General features: G+C 60.3%; 4 protein-coding genes across 4 annotated transcripts; 2 read left to right on the forward strand and 2 right to left on the reverse strand.

Moving 5' to 3' along the window:
* Positions 1-2,354: 2,354 nt before the first annotated feature.
* Positions 2,355-4,875, reverse strand: MIF2 (mitotic fidelity of chromosome transmission-related protein; the record flags this gene model as incomplete). Its single annotated transcript, XM_066778176.1, has 3 exons — positions 2,355-2,611; positions 2,694-4,759; positions 4,814-4,875. The coding sequence occupies 3 exons, from the start codon at positions 4,873-4,875 to the stop codon at positions 2,355-2,357; spliced, it is 2,385 nt and encodes a 794-aa protein (XP_066632271.1).
* A 1,895-nt stretch (positions 4,876-6,770) lies between these two features.
* SLS55_006748 (uncharacterized protein) lies at positions 6,771-7,544 on the forward strand (the record flags this gene model as incomplete). The annotated part of the gene is made up of 1 exon (XM_066778177.1): positions 6,771-7,544. One exon carries the CDS (start codon positions 6,771-6,773, stop codon positions 7,542-7,544), a length of 774 nt encoding a protein of 257 aa, XP_066632272.1.
* A 1,358-nt stretch (positions 7,545-8,902) lies between these two features.
* On the reverse strand, positions 8,903-10,945 carry SLS55_006749 (uncharacterized protein; the record flags this gene model as incomplete). The annotated part of the gene is made up of 4 exons (XM_066778178.1): positions 8,903-10,345; positions 10,540-10,777; positions 10,833-10,868; positions 10,929-10,945. 4 exons carry the CDS (start codon positions 10,943-10,945, stop codon positions 8,903-8,905), a joined length of 1,734 nt encoding a protein of 577 aa, XP_066632273.1.
* A 357-nt stretch (positions 10,946-11,302) lies between these two features.
* Positions 11,303-12,059, forward strand: SLS55_006750 (uncharacterized protein; the record flags this gene model as incomplete). Its single annotated transcript, XM_066778179.1, has 2 exons — positions 11,303-11,481; positions 11,600-12,059. 2 exons carry the CDS (start codon positions 11,303-11,305, stop codon positions 12,057-12,059), a joined length of 639 nt encoding a protein of 212 aa, XP_066632274.1.
* Between the last annotated feature and the right edge of the window lie 529 nt (positions 12,060-12,588).

The following is a 12,588-nucleotide window of genomic DNA, read 5'->3' on the forward strand; positions in this document are numbered from 1 at the left end:
CCCCGCCTCACCTCCACACCCCCAACCAACCATCATCCATCACATCCCCAAGGGGTGGAGGAGGAGGAGGACCGGGAAAAAAAAAAAAAAAAAGAAGAAGAAAGCCAAAACCAACCAACCACAACCAACTAACTCATTGACTAGCCAGCTGATGAGACTCGCCCTCGCGAACCTCGCAGCCCTGCGCGAAGAAGACCCTGGCGTCGGTTTCGTGGTCGTTTGAGATGCTGTAGAAGTTGCCTTTTTTTTTTTGTCGTTCGTCGAAGAGAGAACGTATACGTTAGCTTTCAAACTGCACACATACACACACATCATAGCAGAAGATGAGGGGGGGGGAGAAAGACAAGCGTCGAAAGCAAATGCGGGAGAGGGGGAGGGAAAAAAAAAAGACGACCAAGAAAAAAAAAAGAAAAGAAGCACACGACACGAGACACGTCATCCGACAGACGGACGGGCAAGCAGGCAGGCAGACAGACAGACAGCAGCGCAGCGAACCGGCGGGCGCGCTCCCTTGGTTCGCCCCCCCAAAACGCCCCCATTTGTCGAACACGCGATCGATCGACGTATAGGTGAGAGAGATAGAGAGAGAAGAGAGAGGAGAGGATGATGCCATGCAATGCCGCGCCGGCGTACCCTCTCCACTCTACTTCACTCCACTCCACTCCACTCCGATCAAACGTCCAAACCAGCCGGCATCGTCATCATCATGGCCCCAAGAAGCAGCATCAGCAGCAGCAACAGCACAAACGAAACCAACACGCAATCCAACCAAGTCCACCAAGTCCAGCGCACGAACACATGCAGGAGGCTGGCAGAAGAAGACGACAGATCCGCGTTTCGTTGCGCTGTACCGTGTGCTGTGCTGTGCTGTGCTGTGCTGTTGTAACTGTGCCGTGCCGTGCCGTTATGCTGAACGCCAGAAAGACGCAACGTCAGAGCTGCTGCTGCTGCAGGGTAGGGGGTTGGTTCAAGGTTTTGCGGCGAGAAAAAGGTCGACGAAAAGCGATGATGATGATGAACGAACAGGTGGTCGTGTCCGTTGCGAATCAAACGACCGCGGTCCTGCAGGGCGCTGCGCTGTGCGTGATGCGTGTTGCTTGCGTCGCTTTCCTGTGTCGTGTCGTGCCGTGTCGCGTCGCGTCGGCGCGTCTCGGGCGCCTACGCCGTCTCCTGGCTGGTTCGCGGTTACCGCTAACCGCTGCTGACGTGCATCTGTCTGGCTTGTCTGCTGCCTCTTCCACCGTCTGCAGACGCCGCCGCCGGTTGTCGTTTCTTTTTCCCCCCTTCCCCCCACAACAGCAGTTCGCCGAGGAGGAGGCACAGAAACGCCTGTCAACCAGCCAGCCAACCAGCCAACCAGCCAGCCAGCCTCCCCCATGCCATGAACACCGACTGCTCCAGCCCAGCCCAGCCCAGCCAGCCACTAAGCCCCGTTCGAACCGGCCGCGGCCGCCCTTCAGCAAAGAGAGAGAGAGAGAGAGCGAGAAAAAAAAATGACAGATACGCTGCATTTTGCAGTGTCGCGGTCCGTCGGCTCTCTGCCGATTGGGCGACGGCCGGGGATCGTGCAGTTTGCATGCGGCGCGGTTACACGGAGGAAGCGTGATGGCGGGTGAGCGGGCGGGCTGCCGGCAAAGCCCAGCGCCCAAAAAAAAAAAAGCGATCGAGCGAGCGGCGGCGGGGCCTCGAAGGGCGGCGCGGCGGCGGTGGTTGCGAATGAGCGGTGGGTGAAAAAAGGTTCGATGATGACCTGTCGTCGTCGTCGTCGTCGTTGTCGTTGTTGTCGTCGTCATGTGTGTGACCGGGGGTTGAAATAAGGAACAACAGCGATCTCCCGAACGAATGCGGGTGGGCCAGGGTCTTGCCTTGCCTCCCCGACTGGGGGGCTGCTGTGCCTCATTGTTTTGCCGGCGGCCGCGAAGCGAAGAGATCCGGTTGCCGTCGTCGTACATGGCCGGTGCAAACTGCCCTGGGCTGGCGCCACAATAACGCATCCCCTCCCCATGCACCGTCGCTGGCGGTGCTGCGGTGCGACGGGGGCCAAGCCCGGCAGTTGCAGCGGTGCGTTGCGACCATAATGCCCATCTGCAACCCGCCGCCGTGTAACCAACGCTTGCCGTCGGATGCAACAACGTGTCTATCCGGCGCCAGACCCGCCCGCCAGGGACGAGCATAAACTGACCGCCCGTCACACATACGTGGTCTTGCACACCGACTTACCATTTGCATTCGCCCGCCAGCCTGCCTGCCTGGACCCGCGCCGCAAAGCAGGGCTGCATGAACAACGCAGCGCAGCCAATGACCAAGGAAACCCGCGAAAGAAACGAAACAATGTGACCAGACGAGACGGAACATTACTCACCTCTTGGCACCATCCACACCCCACCCTTGCTAATGCTGAACTCGTTGTCCCCCACCGTGACACTGACCTTGCCCGAGAGCAGGCAGAACGCCATATACATGCGGCGCGAATTCTTCGACCGCTTGGCTCCGTGCGGCGGGATGTCGACGACGCCCGCCCCAAAGTACGGGATCCCGAGCACCTTTGAGTATCGGAAGTTTGCGCCGGCCACTTCTCTCGTTTCGAGCGCGGCCGCAGAGTAGGCAATGTCTGTATGTCGTGTTAGGCCACGTAATACAAATACACCCGTTGGTCCACGCTGCAGCGTCACACAGCAACCTCGGGATTTTACCTTCGTTCCGCCCTCCCTCGTTGACCACGGTGCGTGCTTTCTCGTCCCAGCCGTTGACCCAGCCCTGCACCACGCCCGGGTCCACCTCCCACTCCTCAAGCTCCATTCCTGGCTCCTCGTCCATTGCGCTCTCTGACCGCTTGCCGGATCGCTTGCGTCCTTTTGCGCGGGCCGCCGGCCGTTTTGTTTCCTCGACGTCCTCGGCACGAATGATTTCCTTCTTGGTTCCGTCGTGGCCGTACTCGATTCTCTCGTTGCGCCAGTACTCGACCGGTTTGGCCGAAATCCTGCCTGACCGCGTAGTTCTTGCTCCCACATCGTCAAACGGCGTGCCCTGTCGGAGGATTTGAAGACTCCGTGCCTGACTTGGTTGACGTGACCGACCCCGCTCGGGCTGAGAGCTCGGCTGAGATGGGAGCGGCGGAGGGGGCATGTCCTCTTTCTGCTTGCCCTTAGCCCTGCTCTTTGCGTTATCTTTATTCGACGTTATTCTCGCATTTGGGTCGCGCTGCGATGGCGGAGGCTTCTTGGGTGCTGCTGTTTTCTTGGCCTTCTTCGCCGGACGCTCGGGGAGCTGTACTGGGTCCTGAGGCTCGTCCACATGTATGTCAACCTTGGATCCTGACTTGGGCCGTCCCCGTTTCTTCTTTGCTGGGGGCAGTTCCGGCTCAGGTGTAGGTTCAGGTTCTTCCTCAAATTCTGGCTCCGGTTCCGGCTCCAGCTCCGGCTCCAGTACCGGCTCCGGCTCCTCCTCCTCCTCTTCCTCTTCCTCCTCCTCGATCTTCTCTTCCGGTTCTTCTTCATCCTCTTTCTGACTGGTCTGCTCCATTGAGAGGTCTTTTATCGACTGATCAACGTCCATTGCGCTTTCATCCGTGACGCGTCTCTTCGAGGCCAGCCGTGGTTGTGCGGCTGTTCGCGACCTCGCAGGCACCGCCGCGCTGGATGACTTTGCAGACACCAAGCCCTGGCCCTTCCTCGGCCGTCCTGCCTTCTTCTTTGGCGCCGATGCGGGCGATTCCCTATACTCCAAACTCGGCCGTCCTGCCTTCTTCTTTGGCGCCGATGCGGGCGATTCCCTATACTCCAAACTCGGCCGTCCTGCCTTCTTCTTTGGCGCAGATGCGGGCGATTCCCTGTGCTCCAAACTCGGCCGTCCTGCCTTCTTCTTTGGCGCAGATGCGGGCGATTCCCTGTGCTCCAAACTCTTCCTCACCGGGCCACGAGATTTGGTGAGCGATGGCCTCGGCTGCGGTTCCTCCGGTATCTCCATTGAATCCTCAACGGACTCGTCCGGCTCGGTATCACCGCCGGTCTCCTCCAGAAGCATTGGCAGTGTGTCGTCGTCTCCGCCGGTTGGCAGAGGGCTGTCCTCGCCAACGCCGTTGATCGCGACCTCGCTCTCTTCGAGCACCGTCTCATCCTCCACAACGCTCTCGTCGTGCGTGCGCTTCTTGCCGCGTGCCGGCGAAATTGGCAGGTCGAAGACGTGCGGGCGGGGCTGCCCTCGATTTCTACTCCCGCTTCCGGTAACCTTCGCGTTGTCCTCGTCGACGGCGCCAAAGTCCAATCGTCTTGCGACTGCAGGGTGGGACACTGCGCGATCGGCAGCGCCGGATGCCCTGCGCATGCCCGACGGTGGGCCCATGGATTGTCGGCGAGGGGAGGAGCCAAGGGCGGTCTTGATGGGCGAGCGGCCCATGGGCGGGGGGAACATGGAGGATCGGCCGGGACGGATGGACTTGCGGGCGGTGAGGGCATCGGCGGGTTCGGGCATGGAACCTGTGGGGCGCAGCGTTGTCTTAGTAGCTTCTTCTTCTTCTGCTTCGTCGCTGGCCAGCAACTCGTCGACGAGACTGTAGTATGGCTGGTCGCTGTGCTCGAATATCTGGCGGGGCATACTTTGCTGGACGTCCATGTCGGAGGAGGTCAGGGTCTTGTCGGCTTGTGGGCGGGCACTGTTGCGCTTCGGGGGGGACTTCTCGGGTGACGAGAAGATGCCGTCGATGGGCTCCATGCCATGTTCATCGCGAACACCGGTGTCCTTGAGCGTGATGCCCGTTTTCCTGCAGCCTGTGAGCATGCGCAGCCAGGGGCGGGGCGTTTGCGGGCGTGCGCACCTTCCTTGGACCCCGACATTGAAGAACTGGTTATCGCGCGTCTTCGAGGCGGCGGGCGCCATGGCGGCGCTGGCAGATGGGATCGTGCGGCGGCGCGGAAGAGATGTCGGGTGGCGGGGCGGACGGACTGGTGGTTGGCGGGCGCGTTCGTGGTCGCGGCGACGCGTGGGGAGCGAGCTTTGGCGGTTTGACGTGTTGCGCCGTGAGGAGCGAATGTTTACCTTCGCGTTGTCCCGTCCCCCCAGCTTAGCGTTGGCCCGAGCGCTGCGGCGACCACCCCACCACCCTTGCCCTCACTGCCACTGCAAACCTCACTTCATCCAGCATGCCATCTCTTCTACGGTGAGGTTGTCCACCAAATCTACCAAACTCGATTATTCGACCTTCCATCCACCCTTGCGCCGTCTGTGCATCCGCTCTCACTTCACCTCTCAAAAATCAAGGGTTTGAATATCTTGGATGTCAAGGTGAGGCTGCGCACACGATTTCGCAGGGCAAGCGTCTCCTGCGCTTGGTGCTTGCTTGGTCGCGGGGTGACGGGTCGAGGCGAGGCCAAGGCAGTGGAAGCATCCTGACAGCGTGCGACGGCTGGTGGGCCGCCGGGGACCAGGGTGAGGCGAAACTGCGCGGCTCTTGTCTCGTTCACGTACTGATGGCGTGAGGGCTCGATCGCCGAGTCGTCTTCACGGAGGCTAAACGGTGCGTACGAGCACACGCGCGCCCCGCCGGCAGCTGGCAGAGACGGCTACGGCAACTTCAACGCCGGAGGATCTGCGCACCTGGGCCCGGTAACGCTCTCGCGGAGAGCGCAACAAGCGTTCATCGTCCGGACAAAGCGGTAAAGAGCGCGGACAGTCGCTATACCCCAGCTTGCGACTGGCGTCGAGGCATCGTTGAGGTGGCCACGCTCAATATCAGCCACCGGCAGAATGGACACAGATCGGAGAAAGACGAGCCTTCGAGGAAGCATTAATTCGGCTCTGAGCGAGGCTCAACTGATCCTTTGAGCTTTTAGACTGGCTTGCGAAGCCATTGGCGTCAGCATGAGCGGCACCGACGAGGTCGCTGCCGTGGTAGGTTGAAGTGACGGCGTCACGACAGCGCCTGGAGCGCGTGCCATCGCGAGCAGCAGGATATGGAGTCCGGATTGCCCGGCGATGCTTACTATACTGCTATGCCAATTATTCATAGAGCCTTGATTCATCTATACGGAAGAGCCTTGGGCTTCCGCGATGTCCTGGGCCTCGCGATATCCGCTGTGCAGTGCCCTCAAGCTTCCTCCAGGCCTGATCCCGAGCCTCGATCGGCGAAAAGGCTTCGGAAGTCCCGACATTTGGCCCGTTTGCTCTGGATAAGTCAGCACAGTCAGGCTTTTTTCCGAGCACGGTCCAGCCGTTGTGGTTGTCTTGTCACCCGGGGGGCGGGGGTGGGTGGCCCGTGCCTGGGATGTTCTCCAGGACGGCTACCAACACCCCATGGGGCTACCCATACCATCACCACCCAATGCGTCTTGGACAGTGGCCCAACTCGAGCATGACATGGGTACCGATGGATTCGCCGGGTCGAGTTTGTATATGCCTGACATTTTCGCGGGTTGTTTTGACCATTTCCCCCCGCAACACCACAGCGGCATGTCTTCAACGCCGTACCTCGAAAAAGTCAACGCCACGGAGAACGCACCTGGGATACAATTCGCTTAAAACCGGCGGCCGGACCTTCGCCAGCCGGTGTTTCAGGTCTTCACAAATGCTTCTTGTCCTTGGGCCAACCTCTCTTCCTTTTCCTCTTCGGCCACTGATCCCAAGCACTCGACGACATTTTGGAGATCCCGGCCCTCGAACTCTCACTCTCACCACACCTCACCCACCCAATCGGGACATTTCCAAATCCGGCAAACAGCCATCACCACCACCACCAACCTCAACCTCACCTCAACCTCAACCTCACCTCCGCCACCATGCCATACCAACTCCAGGTCACCATCAATGGCCAAGTCCACGTCCTGCCTGCGAGTGTCCTCACCACGGAGGGCACTCAGGCAGTCATCAACATGATGGCTGCCCAGTCGCCGCCGCCGCCGCCGCCGCAGAACCAGAACCAGCACCAGCACCTGCACCTGCACCACCACCAGCTGCACTCCGAGCAGCAGCTCGCACCCAGTGGGCCCGAGGCCGCCTGGTTCACCGCCGCGGAACTGGCCGGCATGGCCAACGGCGTCTTCCCGGAGCAGCCGGAAGACGACCAGCAGCAGCACGACCACCACCACCACCAGCCTGCCTCCGCCAGCTCGCCGCCTCACCTCACCACAACCACCCCCACACCCTCCCCTCCCCGCCACCAGCCCGCCGCCGCCCGCCACCACCACCGCAACAACAACAACAACAACAGCAAGACGCTTCCCCCCCACTTCCCCGGCTACCGCTGGGCCGCCCAATCCATCGCGCTGCGCCAGCAGTCGTCGCCGGCGGTGCGGCTGGGCACCATCTACGGCGCCATGGCGGCCATGTGGCCGGACCACTTCTCCGCCTCTTCTCCTGCTTCGGCGTCGTGGAAGAGCGGGGTGAGGCACGCCGTGCTCAAGCACTTCAAGCGGGTGGGTGGTGGAGGGGCGGGAGGAGGAGGAGGGGTCTGGTATCAGCCGGATCCCGAGAATTTGATGACGAAGGAGGAGGCGAGGAGGGTTGTTGAGGGGAGGGGGAGGGGGAGGGGGAGGGGGGGCGGGAGGGTTTGAGGGGGAGGGGAGGGGAGGGGAGGGGCCGAGGGTGCCGGGGGGTTTTTTTTTTCCTTCCTTCTCTTTTCTTCTCTCTGGAGAGGGTGCGTGCGTGCTGCTTCGGCGGGTTGAGCTTCCTGAAGTGGTGGTGGTGGTGTTTGGTGTGCTTTGGTTTTTTTTGGCCTTTCGGCTTTTTCGTGGCTTTGGTCTTGCGGGTTGCATTTTGGTTCGTGGCTTCGGGGAACGGTGGTCCTTTGACTGTTGCTGTTTTTCCTTTTTTTCCTTGTGTCTGCTCTCTTTGAATCATATCCTCGGACTGGATGGGATAAGTCCGTTGTTGGCGGCGGTCTTTTTTATTTTCTTGCTGATACCCCCAGCTGCTTTAAGCAGCACAATGCATTGATTTCCTGCGTCCGGAAAAATCACCTCTATGCTTGTCAAAGTGGTGACCTTGGCCGAGGATGCTAAGACATCAATTCAAAAGTGACGGGCAGCAAGCAAGACGCCGCTTTCTCTTAATAGATCCCTCGACGGTTGCGCCTCGTCCATATTATACCAGCTTTATGCTAAAGCGGTAGCAAACCAACGATTTGGAGAGAACCGAAGAAAAGACTTAAATAGACAGTGAATCTATACGTACGACCACCATCCGGGTCGAAACTCAACAACCCCCACACAAAAACACGAGCATGCATATGCGCGCTTCACCCACGTAGAGCAAGCGAAGTGACCAACGAGCAAACAGCGCAACCCAAAAGTAAAAGAGAGAAAAGACGGGACTTTCGCAATGAAAGATGAATGATGAATAGTTGTACATATGTGTCTCTCCACTTATCCGGATTTTTGACGACGACGACGACGACGACGACGACGATAATGATGATGATGATGATGATGCCATTTCATCACTTCTCCCCCTTTGCTTGCTTCCCTCCGCGCCCGTGTATAAGTGCTGCTACTGCTACTGCTCATGCTCGTTTTAATTCCTTTCCGTCGCCCATTGCAATATCAATCACGCAATCAATCAATCAGTCAATCAATCAGGCAAAGAAAAGCAAGCAAGCAAGCAAGCAAGCAAGCAAGCAAAAAAAGACCATTTCGAAAACCCTTTCAAAACTCGGAAAAGAATAGAAAAAAAGAGTCGCAGCAGCCTTCCCCGCGTCAGATGCTTCATCTCTTTCGCCCGTTGATCAACGACAAAAAAACTAGAATAACAAAACGCCGAGAGGGCTTTCGTTCAGATCCGTAAAATCCGTCCTTATTGCTTTTGGTTCTGTTCCCCTTCTGCCCTTTTTTTCGCCCCCCACTTTTCGGACGGTTAGACTGGAGAGAAAGAAGCAAGTAAGCGATGAACCCCTATGGAAAAAGTAGCCCAGACTTCACAGGGCGCCAGCCTCGAAGGCAGTCGGTGCGTGACCGCCACGGCCACGAGCAGCACCGCCGCCGCGACCACGGAAGCCACCACGAGCACGGCCGAAGCCCCGGCCACGACCGCGACCGCGGTAGCCGCCGCGGTAGTTGTCGACGCTGCCCTGTCCGAACGTCTCGAGGTTCTTCCTCCTCTCCTCGGTGCGGAACTCGTGGCCGCCCAGCTTGCCCCTGGCCTCCTCCCTATCCTTCAGTTCCGACGAGATGTTGTCGAAGAAAGAGCTGCTCCTGTTGTACGAAGCGGCCGGGATGACGACTGGCTCCTTCTCGGCTACGGCGGCACCGTTGGTTGCTCCGTTGGGCTCTTCGATCTCCTCGCCAGGAGTACCCAGAGGAGATCCGGTGGCGATGGCCTCCTTCACCAGGTCCTGCTTGTTGAATTTGGCGTTGGAACCCTCAAAATCGAAATCGGTTCCAGGGACTTCAAAAGGCTTGCTGTGCTGATCACGACCGGAACCGCGCCGGCCGCCACGACCTCCACGCTGAGGGAATCCACCAACGCCAGGCGGCTTGCCGTGCCTGGCCCTGTCGTCGGCACGCATCTCCGCAACCTTCTGCGTAAGATTTGTGATGGCCGCATCGCCACCTTGAACCGGAGGAGCTCCGCTCTGTGGCTTGAGCTTGGCCATGGCTGCGGCCACAGCAGCAGTGGCAGCTTGCGTAGCGTCACGGTACTGCTGCGGCGGGTTGGCGCCCTGCTGAGGAGCTTGGGCGGCTTGAGGAGCAGCGGCCGGAGCGGCAGCCTTCTGACCGGGCGTAGCGAGGGGAACAACGGGGACTATGCGACCATTCTTCGGACCGGTAGGCGCCGCCTTGGGGCCAGTCGGCGGGACGGCAGACGCGTTGGGCTGGGCGGGAGCCAGAGCGGCAGCGGTGTCAGGCTTGGAGTCAACGGGGGGAGTTGGCGCTGGGCCAGGAGCTGGCGCAGGCGTCGAGGACTTGCTCTTCTCCTCGGCAGACTTTGGGGCGGCATCGGCCTCGACGGGGCCCTGCTCCTTGCCGGGACCAGGAGGACCGGGCTTAGGACCCTGGCCAGGCGGGCCGACGTGCATCTGGTTGGGGTGCGGCGAGAAGGGGCCAGGAGGACCCGGCGGGAAACCCTGGCCGGGAGGAGGGTACCAACCGGGGGGCGCACCGTACGGCATGCCGGGATATCCAGGGAAACCAGCGGGGCCGCCAGGGCCTCCAGGGCCGCCGGGACCGCCGGGACCACGAGGAGGACCACCAGGACCTCCAGGGTAGGCACCGGGAGGACCAAAATGAGTGTTCTGGAAGGGCGGGTAAGGACCAGGACCGGAGGTCGGATACGGCGGTTGGAAGTGCTGCGGATTGGGGAAGTTGGGAGGCGGGGGTTGCTGAGCGCCTTGCGGGGTGGACTGAACGGGGCGAGCGGCCTATTCGTGGAAGGTTCAGTAATTATGCACGAGAAGCATCGGATCAGAAGGTGGCAGTGGGAGGAGCTGGGTCAGAAGGAAGGCAACGGAGATATCCACACGGTTTTGCGCTCTCGGTGAGTAGTGTAATTTACATCCGAAATGCTTCATCAAGCGTGCAACGGAGGTTGAGGGCGGGCCAAGGGCAGACTTACGCCAAGGATAGCGGGATCATTGGGCATGGGCGGCGGCGCAGGCTTGGGCTCCTCGACCTTGCCCTCTATCCGGAGGTCCTTCACATCGCTGCCACGGAAGACGATGTACTCGTAGATGTTGTCCGAGGCAGCGATCTCGTCCTCGCCGTTGCGGCGTCCCTCGGTACCAAAGGACCTGACATTCTCAAGCGCGACGGTCGAGTTCTCGGAGTTGATCTCGTGGAGCGTTCCGACGTATCTGCAGGCTGGAGTTAGGCACGCGTGGCGGGTTGGGGAGACGTGGCAGGACGGACCTGATGTCACTCTTGGATACCAGAGATATCTGGGCACTGCAGCATCATGTCAGCTATCAATGACCGGGCCATGGCGCAGCGCGAAAGGCGACATACCCGATGTACTCAGACATTGTGGGGCTGAGCTAGGTGCAAGCTGGCAGCAGCGCGCGCAAACCAAGAGCTCCGGTCAATGGTGGGCGTGGATGAAGCAGGATCGAGTTGAAGCTGGAGAGGGCTGGCGGGGGTCAGATGGGGGCGGGTGTGGGTAGCGGGTGTTGTGACTTGGGTGTGAAGGTCGGCGGCAGGTGAGGCGCGAGGAGCTGGCGGCGGCGTTACGTAAGACGCGCCAAGCCTTGATGTGCCTCATGGGTGCGAGCTCTCCCACTCCCCGCTTCCTCGCACGACCGCTGTTGCACCGTGTTTGCTGACAACTGCTCTGCATTTCTGTTCGCTCGCAGCCAATCCCCTCAATCCCGAGAGCTTGCGCCATGGCTGCTGCCCCCGATTCGTCCTCCGCGTCCAGCTCCATCTACGCCCAGGTGGACAGCTACCCGTGGGACACCGATGCCGAGTTTCAAAGCGGTCTCGGAGCCATTCTAGGCTCTACTGCGTCTTCGGAACAAGCAGTGGAGCTGGCTCTCCGTGCACGCTGCTTCTACTACTCCCGGTATGCCAGACCACCCAGCCTCAATGTTTCCCCGCATTATACCCCGCCATTGGAGCTTCCTCATGCTTTACCATCTCGCGACAACCAATTGTCCACTGGCGCTAACTCCCCAACCCAGCAAGTTCAACACCCCCGTCGACTTCGACGCCTACAAAGCCTACCGCGCGAGCACACCCACTCCCTCGGCCGTCCCCACCACCGCACCCAACGGCCTCGCCCCCGTCGACCTCCTCCCCGCCACGCCCTCGCCCTCCCGAACGCCTCCCCCTCCACCACCACCACACGGTGCCGGCACAACATCCGCCCCGACTTCCGCACCGGCAGCACAGCCCGCCGAAACCCAACAACAACAACAACAGCAAGAAGCGCCGTACCCGACCTCGTTCGCGCACATCGTCGAGCTGATCACGACGGGCCAGCCCATCCCGGGCATCAAGGAGATCCCGGACACGGTGCTCGAGGGCCAAGGCACGGCGCCCGTGGCGTCGAAGCGGAAGAAGCCGTGGGAGAAGGACGTCGGCGTCGCCGCGGCATCGTCGTCTGCCGAGGTGCCTGCGGTGTCGGCTGCGTCGCAGTGAGTGAGCCGAGACGACGTGAAAAGCAAAGCGAGGGACGAAAGGAACGTTCTTGTTCGACGACACGGGGACAGAGGCGGGGCGTCTCTGGTGCCGGCGGGAGTCGGGATCGGGCGACTTGGACGTTGGCCGGCGGCATGGCATGGGGAGCGAGCGGGCGGGCTTGCTTTGAGTCGCGCCTCCTCGGATGACAAAGAAGCATCGACCTCGACGTTTTCTGTGTGATGACCGGAGGCAGGCCGGCGGCGGCGCATTCCGTCTCGACACGGGCGGGGGCTACGGCGGGGTGACAAAAAAGACATTGGCCCTTTGAGCTGCTCCTCGGGGACGATATACGCTCTTCCTGCATAGGTAGTTTGAATACAAGATCCAGACGTAAAAATGTGCGTGCGCATTTCAAACTTGACCATTTTACGTCCGGATCTTGTATTCAACTACCCCACCCACCCACCCCCATGTAGAATCTACAAGGCAGATGTGACACTAACCTCGGAGCGGAAGCAACAAGCCACCTGTTTGCGGCAAAAACAGA

Source organism: Diplodia seriata, assembly GCF_021436955.1.
Source record: "Diplodia seriata strain FDS-637 chromosome Unknown scaffold_6, whole genome shotgun sequence".
NCBI classification, from domain to species: Eukaryota; Fungi; Ascomycota; class Dothideomycetes; order Botryosphaeriales; family Botryosphaeriaceae; genus Diplodia; species Diplodia seriata.